The 13,234-nt window shown below is 50.1% G+C and overlaps 2 protein-coding genes across 2 annotated transcripts in view; both read right to left on the minus strand.

The window, feature by feature from the left end:
* The window catches only part of RXRB (retinoid X receptor beta), a 371,934-nt gene that overhangs the window by 233,052 nt on the left and 125,648 nt on the right, over positions 1-13,234 (minus strand). The window lies entirely within an intron of this gene.
* LOC118081223 (uncharacterized) overlaps positions 1-13,234 on the minus strand; it is a 28,256-nt gene that overhangs the window by 13,686 nt on the left and 1,336 nt on the right. Inside the window, 1 exon segment of the mRNA XM_088664267.1 lies at positions 1,505-3,266. Coding sequence (XP_088520393.1) covers positions 1,505-3,153 — 1,649 coding nt within the window. The 5' untranslated portion in view covers positions 3,154-3,266.

The raw sequence follows: 13,234 nt of genomic DNA on the forward strand, positions 1-13,234 counted from the left end.
GAAGGTTCAAAAACCTTCTTTGAGCTACTAACAACAACTGTATCTGTTTTGGCTGTTTTAGCAAACTGATCAGCATTCCTTTTTGGGGGCTACACCCTTTGTGGTTCTCTCACTTCTGCGTAAGGTACGCAATTCCCCAGCAGATGGAGTAGCTTTCGCTCCGCCGGATCAACGTGCCATACGCAAATCCTGAGGACCAGGCTTCTCCTCCTTAGGAGAATGGGTACCTATGGTGAACATGTTGTAGAATTTGCCTTACTGTGTACGTGCAGCTAGCCACATAGCAATTAGAAGTATGAGTCAGCTATCTCCAAGGGCTCAACTCTGCCTGGTGCTAGAAGCCTAGTAACAGCCAGGTGACTGGTTTAGAAATACATAAAGACTAAGGCCACCGTGTGCTTAGTGTGGTGTAGTTTGGTGGTGTAGTCTGACGTTGTGGAGAGTTGGAGGTTGTATAGAGAGATAGAGAGAGAAGTGCTGATCTATGTACTGTTTGTTGTTTTTATTTGTAAATAAAGCTGTATATAGTTACTCAGTACTAGTGGCAGTGAGTTCCCGTGTCCATGCCACTTGCCTTCGCCTTGCAGCCAATAAGTTTCCACTATGCCTGCGCTTACTCTGCTGGGTTCAACTGGTACTAGTTGGCATTTACGCCAGGTTCAGCCTTGCTGGTCTTAACAGAACAGTGGCTCCTCCAATTCCTGGTCAGACCCTTCAGATGGTCTCAAAGAGGCCTTTGCACTCTTGTGTAATTTTCAGAATCACTATCTCCACTACTATCACTTTCTTCACTAGTAGAGGTAGAGTCATCCTCAGACTCTTCATCAGTGACAGGGTAACATTGGAAAATTTCCACATTGTCCGTCCCCCCACTTCGCATTGTACTCAACATTTCTGGTCAGTCTAATTATACCAGTGTCGGACATTCGCACTGAATAAGCTCCTTTCTGATACCCTAGAAAGATTTGGGCTTCGGGCCTCTCCCCCTCCCTCTGCTGCTCTCCTCCTGCATGTGTCCAAGATGTCCATACGAGAAACATTTCACGGCCTTCAAAGCTCTAGTTCCACTTAGTGCGGTCTGGGGTGAGGTATCTGCTGACTCCCCCTGAGCAATGAACCCGGTACTCCGCCTGTCGGCTTCATTTTGAATGACTGCCGTGACGTGTGCCACATTTAACTGCTGCATAGGCAAAACAGCTAACTGGCTAGCAATCACATCCCAGCTTGAATCCAAAGAATGTAAAATTGGGAATGAAAACAAAGTTTCTGGAAGCATGCTGGGCCCATAACCAAAATGTCGGGCCACTGTGGGGGAGGAACGATCCCCCAGGCACAATGCAGGAATGTCTGCAGCCTTTCCCCAATGTCTTCTCATGACCCATGCCTTGTTGACAAAAGCATTCCATAATAACCAAATCAGATTCCACACTCCTTCTATTTAAACCGTTTCTCTTCTTTGAGTTAATTGATGGCTTGGAGAGTTTCCACTCTTACACCTCTTAACACTCCATTTCCCTAGCACTTATATGGTTTCTCCCCTGTATGTAACTGCTTATGTTTTGTAAGAAGCCCACTCTGACTGAAGCTCTTTCCACACTCCATGCATTTAAATGGTTTCTTTCCCATGTGAGTCTGTTGATGAATTCTAAGGTTTCGGCTACTAGTGAAGCTCTTTCCACACTTCATGCATTTAAATGGTTTCTCCCCCGTGTGAGTCCTTTTATGAACTCTAAGGTTTCCACTCTGACTGAAGCTCTTTCCACACTCCATGCATTTAAATGGTTTATCCCCCATGTGAGTCCTTTGATGAACTCTAAGGTGTCCACTCTGACTGAAGCTCTTTCCACACTCCATGCATTTAAATGGTTTATCCCCCATGTGAGTCCTTTGATGAACTCTAAGGTTTCCACTCTCACTGAAGCTCTTTCCACACTCCATGCATTTAAATGGTTTATCCTCCATGTGAGTCCTTTGATGAACTCTAAGGTGTCCACTCTGACTGAAGCTCTTTCCACACTCCATGCATTTAAATGGTTTATCTCCCATGTGAGTCCTTTGATGAACTCTAAGGTTTCCACTCTCACTGAAGCTCTTTCCACACTCCATACATTTAAATGGTTTATCCCCCATGTGAGTCCTTTGATGAACTCTAAGGTGTCCACTCTGACTGAAGCTCTTTCCACACTCCATGCATTTATATGGTTTCTCCCCTATGTGAGTCCGTTGATGTCTTCTAAGGTTTCCACTCACACTGAAGCTCTTTCCACACTCCATACATTTAAATGGTTTCTCTCCTGTGTGAGTTCGCTGATGACTTCTAAGGCCTCCACTCTGACTGAAGCTCTTTCCACACTCCATACATTTAAATGGTTTCTCTCCTGTGTGATTTTGATGGTGTGAATTCAGGCCTCCACTCTCACTGAAGCTCTTTCCACACTCCATGCATTTAAATGGTTTCTCTCTCGTGTGAGTCCGTTGATGTTTCCTAAGGCCTCCACTCTGACTGAAGCTCTTTCCACACTCCATGCATTTAAATGGTTTCTCTCTCGTGTGAGTCCGTTGATGTTTCCTAAGGCCTCCACTCTGACTGAAGCTCTTTCCACACTCCATACATTTAAATGGTTTCTCCCCCGTGTGAGTCCGTTGATGTTTTCTAAGGTCTCCAGTCCAACTGAAGCTCTTTCCACACTCCATGCATTTAAATGGTTTCTCTCCTGTGTGAGTCTGATGATGCAAATTCAGGGTGTCACTCCTACTGAAGCACTTTCCACACTCGATGCATTTAAATGGTTTCTCCCCCGTGTGAGTCCATTGATGAATTCTAAGTTTTCCACTAACAGTGAAGCACTTTCCACACTCCATGCATTTAAATGGTTTCTGTCCTGTGTGAGTCTGATGATGCAAATTCAGGTTGTCACTCCTACTGAAGCACTTTCCACACTCCATGCATTTAAATGGTTTCTCCCCCGTGTGAGTCCGATGATGTTTTCTAAGTGTTCCACTGTCAGTGAAGCTTTTTCCACACTCCATGCAATTAAATGGTTTCTCTCCTGTGTGCGTCTGTTTATGTCTTCTTAGTGTTCCACTGTCACTGAAGCTCTTCCCACACTCCATACTTTCAAATTGATTCTTCTTTCTCTTGCCACACTCCATGCATTTTAGTGGTTTATTCGTTATTCACATTGGACATGGGCCCCCCAGAGTTCTGACTGCCTTCTCCATTGTGTTCTTTCGACGGGGTGGGGGGAGGAAATCCTATTTGTTTTCTAGGAAGAGAACAAAGGAATATTACATACATGAATTAGCACTTGTTCCAAATTTTTAGGAAAGGCCCTGCAGCTCTACCTCTTTGTCCTCTCTGCTCCCCCTCCCTTGCTCGCTATTCTATTCCGATTTCCTTTCCTGCAATAATAAGGGCTGGGGGCTCTCCAAGGATGCGCCCCCCTATGGGGGAGGGGCTCCTTTATCCCAAAGGGCCTAAATCAGCCCCTCCCCCACTCGACTGATCTTCAGAAAGAAGGGGGAGGGGGAGCACTCCCCTACTTCCTTTCATCCCCCCGCCCAAAAGTCTGCCCTCCCTTCCCAGCTGCCCTGTTGCAGATTCGGGGGGAGGAAAAGGGCATCCTCCTCCCTCTCCCCACAACCCCAAATCTCCCCCCACTAAAAAAAGAGAGTTTTGCACCTCTTTTTCCTCCTCCTCTGCAGACTTGCTCCTCTTCTGGGAATGTAGATGGCGGCCCCTCCCCCTCCAACCTTGGCTCCCCCCTCCAAACCTCCCTTCCTCCATAGGAAGTGGAGCTCGCTGACCTTGGGGAGGAATGGGTGACGTTATCCTGTTTCTTTCCTGATAATCTCCCAGGTTCAATCCCCGGAAACTGCAGGGAATGAGACGCCTGCCCCACCTCCCAAAAAGTCCTCCGGGGCATGAAGGTTACATTCCCCCTTCATCTCTTTTAATCCCTTCCCAGGAGAGGGGGTGGGTGGGGATCCAGTCATTTTCACACTCATTTCCCAACATGGGGGAGGCAGGGCCATGGCGTAGGGTGTCCCCGTTACAACAGCCCTGCAAAGTAGACCGGAGTTTGGAGCTTTGAACAGTGACTTACAACAACCCTAAATGGTGTTATCCCTTGCAATTGTGTGGTTGCGTAGACAGATGTCACACCTGGGCCACGTAAAATCCCATAAACCCCATGTTTCAGTACTCACAAATCATACGAAAGTGCATGCTGAGAGTACAGGAGAGGTCGCGACACAGCGACTCTAGCGATGGCTACACTGGTACTTGGCTCGGCTTTGCAGACTAGGCCGCTTTCCAGATTGGCCAAATGGAGGTAGGGGCTTGCCTGGGTGGGGGGTGGTCCGAATAGGTCATGAGTCAGGACAGGGTGGGCCCAATCACAGGGATGAGGTGGATCCTGCCTCCAGGCAGATTGTGAATTTGTAGACAGTTGACCCTTAAGTTTGGGACCTGCCAAACACACACTATAGACATCCATAGGGTTTCTCCCCTATGTGTGTTATCTTGGGGGTTATTTGATATGAGCTTCAAGTGAAGCATTGAACACACACTTAGGCCACCTCCCCACTGCATCGAGGTCTCTCTGGCACTGCCCACTCTCTGCTCTGCCACCTTCCCTCCTCATGCAAGATGTGCAACTAGGAGGCGAGTCCTTCCTGGTTCTGCCGCTAAACAGCCCTTTTATTCCGGATGCCCCCAGAGATAATGTTTATCTGAACACTTCCCCCTTCACATAGCCAAGAATGAGGAGGTGTTGCGACACAATTTATAAAACATAAACAATATACAGTGGTACCTCGACTTCCGAATGACTCTACATACGAATTTTTCTACTTACGAAGGGGGGAAATGACCGTGCGCTTACAAATTTATTTGACTTATGCTGCCCCGCGCTCGCCACCACAGCTGCTCTGCCGGCCTTACACGATCGTGCTCTCCCCGCCGCCACTGCAAGGGCGGGGATCGGGCCCGCAATCGGCCGCCTCCGCCGCTGCAAGGGCCGGCCTCAGGGGATCGGGCCCGCGATCGGCGGCCACCACTGCGGCGCGCACAATCGCGCTCTCCCTGCCGCCTCACGCAATCACACGCTCCCCGCCGCTGCTGCAAGGGCGGGGATCGGGCCCGCGATCGGCCGCCTCCGCTCTTGCGGCGCACACGATCGCGCTCTCCCCGCCGCCTCAAGGGCTGGCCTCAGGGGAGCGGGCCCACAATTGGCGGCCACAGCTGCGGCGCGCGCAAGGGCTGGCCTCGGGATCGGCCCCAGGATCGGCCGCTGCTGCTGCTGCTGCTGCGGTGCGCGCGATCACGCTTTCCCCCGCCGCCTCCACTGCTGCAAGGGCCGGCCTCGGGGGGGGGGGGTGTCAGGCCCACGATCGGCGACCACCACTGCGGCACACGCAACCACACTCTCCCCGCCGCCTCCGCCACTGCAAGGGCTGGCCTCGGGGGATCGGGCCCTCACTGCCCCGCGCCTGGCGCTGCCACTGCAAGGCCTGCCTTCTGCGCCTCATGGGATCGGGCAGGGGCGTAGCCAGGATCAAAACTAGGGGGGGGCAAGCCATGGTTGTTCAGGGGCGGGGCCAAGGCACAGAAGGGGAGGGGCCACAAAGTGGGCGGGGCTAAAGGGCCAACGGGCCTGATGACATCGTGGCGGTGGCAGCAGCGGCCACCTTGTGCTTCTGGGGCTGGTAGCGTTGGCGGCTACCCTGCTTGGCTGGAGAGGACGGGAGGGTCGGGCAGGTGAGAGGGGGTGGCAGGGCGGGCGAGGGCGAGGCAAGACACGGCCGCAGCCACGACGGCTCCGAGGCGTTGCTGCATATCAGCATAATATTTCAACCATGGTTCAAGCCCCACCTTAGGAAAAAATCCTGCATTGCAGGGGGTTGGACTAGATGACCCTTGTGGTCCCTTCCGACTACAATTCTATGATTCTATTGATATATTACCATAGCATATGCATCATTCTGCTTTCTTGAATTGTCCTACTCCTAGGCATAGCATCCAACTCCTAGAGGCCTAGGTGCCCCCCCCCAATTACTGGTAAATACCGTATTTGAAAGAGTCATCCCCCCATGTTGATGGGCTTTCTATGTGGGGCTTATCTGCCCCCCCCCCCGTATTTTATTAAGGATGGAAGAGGGAGGGAAGGAAGGAAGAAATAGAGAGATAACTCATATTTGTGGGTGTCTCTGGATGACGCTGTGATGCTGGAACTCTGCAGCAAGAGGACAGGAGGGTCGGGCAGGCGAGAGGGGGTGGAAGGGCGGGCGAGGGCGGGGCAAGGCATGGCCGCAGCCACGACGGCTCCGAGGCGTTGCTGCATATCAGCATAATATTTCAACCATGGTTCAAGCCCCACCTTAGGAAAAAAATCCTGCATTGCAGCGGGTTGGACTAGATGACCCTTGTGGTCCCTTCCGACTACAATTCTACGATTCTATTGATATATTACCATACCATATGCATCGTTCTGCTTTCTTGAATTGCCCTACTCCTAGGCATAGCAGCCAACTCCTAGAGGCCTAGGTGCCCCTCTCCCCCCCCCAATTACTGGTAAATACCGTATTTGAAAGAGTCATCCCCCCATGTTGATGGGCTTTCTATGTGGGGCTTATCTGCCCCCCCGTATTTTATTAAAGATGGAAGAGGGAGGGAAGGAAGGAAGAAATAGAGAGAGGGATAACTCATATTTGTGGGTGCCTCTGGGTGACGCTGGGATGCTGGAACTCTGCATGTACAGGAGCCTTGTAAGCAGCTTTCTCTCTGCTTGATTTACAGCAGGCACGTCCAACAGGTAGATTGTGATCTACCAGTAGATCACTGGATGTCTGTGGTAGATCACTGGTAGGTCACTGGCACCCCTAAAAAAAGCTCACCCAAAATTTTCCTCCTCCCTCAAAAAAGTTGAACTATGACCTGAAGCCCTAAACAAAAATGGACCTCCCTCCCTCCTAAAAGAAGCTCAACAAGTTTGACCTAAACCCCAAAAAACAGGGCTTCCCTTCCTTTAAAAAAAACTCAACAGCTTTGACCTGAACCCCCCAAAAGGGGGTAGATCACCCCCAGTTTTAAACTCTGAGTAGATCAGAGTCTCTTGGGAGGTGGCCACCCCTGATTTACAGTATACAGATGCAGGAGGAGGGGCAGACTGGAACACCAATGCTTTTTATAAACATCACTGTGTCTGTCAAAGCTACAGCCCCCCCTTTCTTATTCACTTCTTTTTAGCCTTGCAGAGCCACCTTAGTCAAATTGAATCCCCTGAGTCTGCACCCTCATTAAATCGCCAATAGAACTCTTTAATGCTCCTGAATGCTCATTAACAGCTCCCACTTAAGAACAATAGGGTGAAATGGTCAGCTATCGAATCTTGCCTGGGGATATATGCTCCATTGTCTTAACTGCTTAACTACTGGTAGCCACTTTGCTTTATTTATTTGATGTGTTTTTGTTACTGCTGTGTCCCCCCCCCCCCCCAGCAAGCGGAGACTTAGCTGCTCTTGCTAAAGCAAAGCCCTTTCCACTTCAGTTTTTGGAGGGGAAAAGTGCTGGTTATGGTCTGTAAAATACATTAATTTTTTTGCTTCTAGGGGGGGCAGCTGCCCCCTCCTGCCCCCCCTGCCTACACCCATGGGATCGGGCCCTCACCGCTGCCACCGGCCTCCCACCGGCCGCGCCACCTGCCATAGGGCTGGATAGGGCCCTTGTCACCGCTGCTGCCAGCCTCCCGCCGACCTCGCTTCCTGCTGATCCGGCCCTATGGCCGGATCAGGCCCTTGCCGCCACCGCCGCTCAACCGGCCTCCTGCTGCCCCACACTTGCTTCCCCTCGCAGGCCTCCTGCTTGCCTTCAAAGTGCCTTTTTTAAAGGCCCTGGAACGAATTAATCCGTTTCCAATGCATTCCTATGGGAAACATCGTTTCGACTTACAAATGTTTCTACCGAATGTGCATTCGGAACGGATTAAATTCCTAAGTAGAGGTTCCACTGTATGAGGGTTTGGATATTAGCAGAATGTACAAGATGCTTTTAGTCTTTTTGTGTTTTTATTGTTCCTTTATTGCACTTACATCAATGGGAGTTATGATGCTGTAATCCCACCAACCCTGCTCCCAAACTGCCACCCCAACTCCTAACACCAACATTTCCAACTCTCTCCACCAAGGACCGAAAATCAGCTGACTCTCAGCCCGTCATCACTCACCCCAACACTCCAGATTCTCCCCCTCCCTATCTAACATTACTTTATATCTTCTATTATACTTGTGAGACATTACCTTCATTTCTTTAAAGACCTGTCTATACAACTTTATATACGAATACCAGAACTTCACATACACTCCATGCATTTAAGACTGATTTCCCATTATCTGAGTTTATTGATGGGAAGGAAAGAGGGAACTCTGAAAGAAATATGTCAAACACTCCAGACATCTAAATGGCTTCTCCCGTTTGAGAATCTGCAGAGGTTTCGTAAGCATCCCATTCTAACTGATGCACTGCGCACTATAACCCTCCACCCCTTGGGCCACATTTTGTCCCCTTTGACCTCTAGATCTTAATTAATCACCTGCACAGTCCCTTTTGCCTCTGGAGGTGCATACTGACAATTTGGGGAGACCCATATATAAGCCTAGTGACAAGGCTTGGTGCTTGTGGTTGGCTGAAGGAGTGCTCAGGTAGCAGAATGTTCTTGGGGTTGGACCTCCATCTCTCAGCCTTGCATTGCGTGGAGAGAGCTGGAGATGCAGAAGGCAAGCAGCTGGAGCCTGACTGCTGGGAATCCCAGATTAAAATGCCCACCCAAAAAGATACCACATCGAAATTGATTTGAAAAGAAGCTGATTTTTGAATAATTTTGGATTAAACAAAGAAATTAGCCTATGTAATACAGCACCACCTCTGGTGGATTGAGAGACATTTCCCACGGTAATACGAGACGACAAAGAAGGCAGCCAGCCAAAATAACCATGACGCAAATAGAGGAAGTTTGTCTACAGGACATTCTGGATTTTATTCGAGAAATGTCAGAAGAAATACGTTATGGCAAAAGAATTTTCCAGTCCCCAGAGGAAGACCAACAACAGTTACCTCCTACGGAAGTTCTGGAATTGGAAGAAGAAAGAAAATCAACACAACAGATTGAGAATAAGGAGCAACAGACTGAGAAATCAACGCAACCTGTGAGAGAGGAAACGTTGAATAACCACCTGACACCAGAAGAATATGCTCAAGAGAGACCTGAGGACTTGGTCTGCTCTGTGAGAGAGGGGGACCAGACCCCAGAAAAGGACAGCCAAAATGTCGTAGGAGGGAAAATTTTGGTTTGTACCCCCCCAGTGAGAGAGAGGGGGTGCAAGCCAGAAGAGAGACTGGAAACTATAGGGGACAGTGAAAATGAGGACAAGAGCGAGAGACTGGATGAAATGTTAAAACAACAGAATGGGAGGAAGGAAGATCAGGGTGGTCTGGAATGGTTAAGAGAGGGTGTGGGGTAAGAAAGGTGCATAAATAGATTAAATGGATGGATAAAAGGTTTGAATTTGGATAGTATAAGGATGCTGGTCGGGGAATAAGGGAAACTGCTACCAGGGGTGGGGAGGGGGTGGGAAGTGAGATAAATAAGAGAAGGGGTATATTAGAATTCGAAAGTAGGAAGGGGTATTTCTTTTTAGGGGGAAACTAGAGGCTAAGGGAAATTTAAAGAAATAGTTAAAAAATAAGATATTGTGAGAAATATATTATTTTGTATAATATGAAAGCTGTAAAGATAAGATATGAAATGGACCCGGGTAGGGAGGGACGGGAAAGCCTTTTTTTTCTTTCTCTTTTTTTGTGCTTTTTTTTTATACCTTTTTTCTTTTCTTTTTTCTTTTTGGATTTTTGTGCCTGTTAAAAAACCTCAATAAAAATATATTAAAAAAATAAAAATAAAATGCCCACCCAAATTATCTATATATATAAAAATGTAAAAATCGTGAAAATCCAGGTTCCACTTTTCTCCGTAACCGCTTGACTTTAGTGTGGGCAGAAGCAGAAGATGATGGGATGGGGGGGGGGGGGAGGCAGCTCTCGCGCTGCAGGTTGATGGACACACTGTATGTTCCTAAGCAAGCAGCTTTGGGGGTGAACAATTTCTTTGAAAAAGCTCTTCCCCAGGGGCTGGCAGGGGTTGCTACACTGCTGAGTGTGGACACCGTGGATTTATAGTTCTAGATATAGGCAGGTAGTCGTTGGGCTGCCATAGTTGAAACAAATTTTTTAAAAAAATCTTCTAGTAGCACCTTAGTTGGTCTCTAAGGTGCTACTAGAAATTTTTTTTGGGGGGGGGTTATAGTGTTAGGGTCTAGATACCAATCATAATCCCTGAAAAAAATGTATCAAGAACCTTTAAGATCCAGTTCCACCAACTCCCAAGGAACACTGAGCCCTAGAGAAACCTTCTGTGCTGAGGTGAGGCATCTCTGGCCCCCCAGATGTGGTTGGACACAAAACACCAGCTGCCCAAGCAGGGATGGCCCATGGCCAGGGATGATAGGAATCTCATCTGGAGGGACGCACTTTCACCATCTTCCCCCTCTTCTGAAAACGCTGAATATCTGTATTTCATTTCCTCCTTCTTCCATGGTCTCCAACATCTTCCTGATACAGTCCAACTGCACACATTCCCAAATAATCCTGCACCACTGACTTCCCGAGGTTGCTGCATTGTGTCTAGGACACTGGCAATGGGACAGCACCTTCCACTAGATGAGAGGATAGAGCAGTCATGGCGAACCTATGACACGCCAGAGCGGTACCTATTTATCTTCTTGCACTTTGATGTGTTTTGCAGGGCCCAAGCAACGGGAGCTCACCCTGCTGCGGGGATTCAAACCACGGATTGAGGTTTGAGGTTGAATCCTGACAAGACAGAAGTACTGTTTTCGGGGGACAGGGGGCGGGCGGGTGTTGGGGACTGCCTGGTCCTGAATGGGGTAACTGTGCCCCTGAAGGACCAGGTGCGCAGCCTGGGTATCATTTTGGACTCACAGCTGTCCATGGAGGTGCAGGTTAATTCTGTGTCAAGGGCAGCTGTCTACCAGCTCCATCTGGTACGCAGGCTGAGACCCTACCTGCCTGCAGACTGTCTAGCCAGAGTTGTGCATGCTCTAGTTATCTCCCGCTTTTATTACTGGAATGCACTCTACATGGGGCTACCTTTGAAGATGACCTGGAAACTGCAGCTAATCCAGAATGCGGCAGCTAGACTGGTGACTGGGAGCGGCCGCCGAGACCACATAACACCGGTCTTGAAAGACCAACAGTACATTGGCTCCCAGTACGTTTCCGAGCACAATTCAAAGTGTTGGTTTTGACCTTTAAAGCCCTATACGGCCTCGGTCCTGTATACCTGAAGGTGCGTCTCCACCCCCACCGTTCAGCTTGGACACTGAGATACACCGCCGAGGGCCTTCTGGCAGTTCCCTCTTTGCAAGAAGTGAGGTTACAGGGAACCAGGTAGAGGGCCTTCTTGGTTGCGGCACCCACCCTGTGGAACACCCTTCCATCAGATGTCAAGGAAATAAGCAGCCATCTTAATTTTAAAAGACATCTGAAGGTGGCCCTGTTTAGGAAAGTTTTTAATATTTATTGCTGTATTGTTTTAATATTCAATTGGGAGCCGCCCAGAGTGGCAAGGGAGACTCAGCCAGATGGGTGGGGTATAAATAATAAATTCTTATTTTTATTCTTATTCTGTTTCTGATTGGCAAGCCCTAGGCTCAGCGATTTAACCCACAGTGCCACCCGAGTCCCATTTTGGACACAAAGTACCATCTGCCCAAGCAAGGATGGTCCATGGCCAGGGATTATGGGAGCCTTATCCAGTGGGACACACTTTCCCCTTCTCCCCCCTCTTCTGAAAATGCTGAATATCTCCCTTGCATCTGTATTTCATTTCCTCCTTCCTCCACGATCTCCAAGATCTTCCTAATATAGTCCAACTGCACACATTCCCAAATAATCCTGCACCACTGACTTCCTGAGGCTACTGCATTGTGTCTAGGACACTGGCAATGGGACAGCACCTTCCACTGGATGAGAGGATAGATCAGGGGTTCCCAAACTAAGGCCCGGGGGCCGGATGCGGCCCAATCACCTTCTAAATCCGGCCCGCGGAGGGTCCGGGAATCAGCATGTTTTTACATTAGTACAATGTGTCCTTTTATTTAAAACTAGTGTTGTTCAGCCCGTTTAGAAAACGGGCGCTAGAGGATATGTGAGAGGAGCAGCGGGGCCGCAGCCTTCCCTCTCTCTCTCTCTCTCTGCGCTCTGCCGCGGGGCGCGCCAGGAACGCAAGTAAACAAACTCGCTATCCCGTCATGCCCCGCAGCTGAGCGCAGAGAGGGAGGGAAGGCCGTGGCCTCGCCGCTCCTCTCACGGGCTTCTCCGTCGAGCGCGCGAGGGGAAGGCGGAGTCCGGCGCCTGGGCCTAGCCACCTCCCTCAGCCATGGTGCGCTTCGTCGCGGGCTTCGCCTACGACGATGACGGGGAAAGCCTGGCCGCCGGAGCCGCAGCAGCAGGAGCCGGAGCCCGGGGACTGGGAGGCTTCGGCGGGGGTGACCGGCTGGCCCGTCAGCAGGAGCGCCACTACCAGCTCAAACGGGAGGTGACAGGAAGGAGACCTGTCCTTGCTGGATGCACACACATGCGCGCTCCCCCCCCCGCCAACGCTCAGTCCAGCCAGGAGCGGCGGTTGGCAGCCGCAGGGAAACGGTAGGTGGGGGGGAGAGAGCGTGCGTGTGTGCGTCCAGTCTCTGCTGTCCAATCCCTGTGTCCCTGGGGCCCATGCGCAGTAACCCAGGGACACACGGGAAAACTTGGACGCAGAGACATTTGGACTTTATTATATAGGATGCATGTCTGGGTTATTTGTAGGGCATATAAATTTGTTCATTCCCCCCCCCCCCAAAAAAATATAGTCCGGCCCCCCACAAGGTCTGAGGGACAGTGGACCGGCCTCCTGCTGAAAAAGTTTGCTGACCCCTGGGATAGAGGGTTAGATCAGGGCAGGCCAAATGGCACTCAGCTCAGTCCCCTCCTTGCCCCTCTCTGCATCTGCTTCCTTGCCCCTCTCTGCATCTGCTTCCTGAGGGGGCTGCCTCAGTCTCCCTCACCGTGGAGCAGGCCCTGAGAACAGCCTTGGAGTGTCACAGTGGAAAATCATAACAA

This window comes from Zootoca vivipara, chromosome 2 (assembly GCF_965207765.1).
Source record: "Zootoca vivipara chromosome 2, rZooViv2.hap1.1, whole genome shotgun sequence".
NCBI lineage: Eukaryota > Metazoa > Chordata > Lepidosauria > Squamata > Lacertidae > Zootoca > Zootoca vivipara.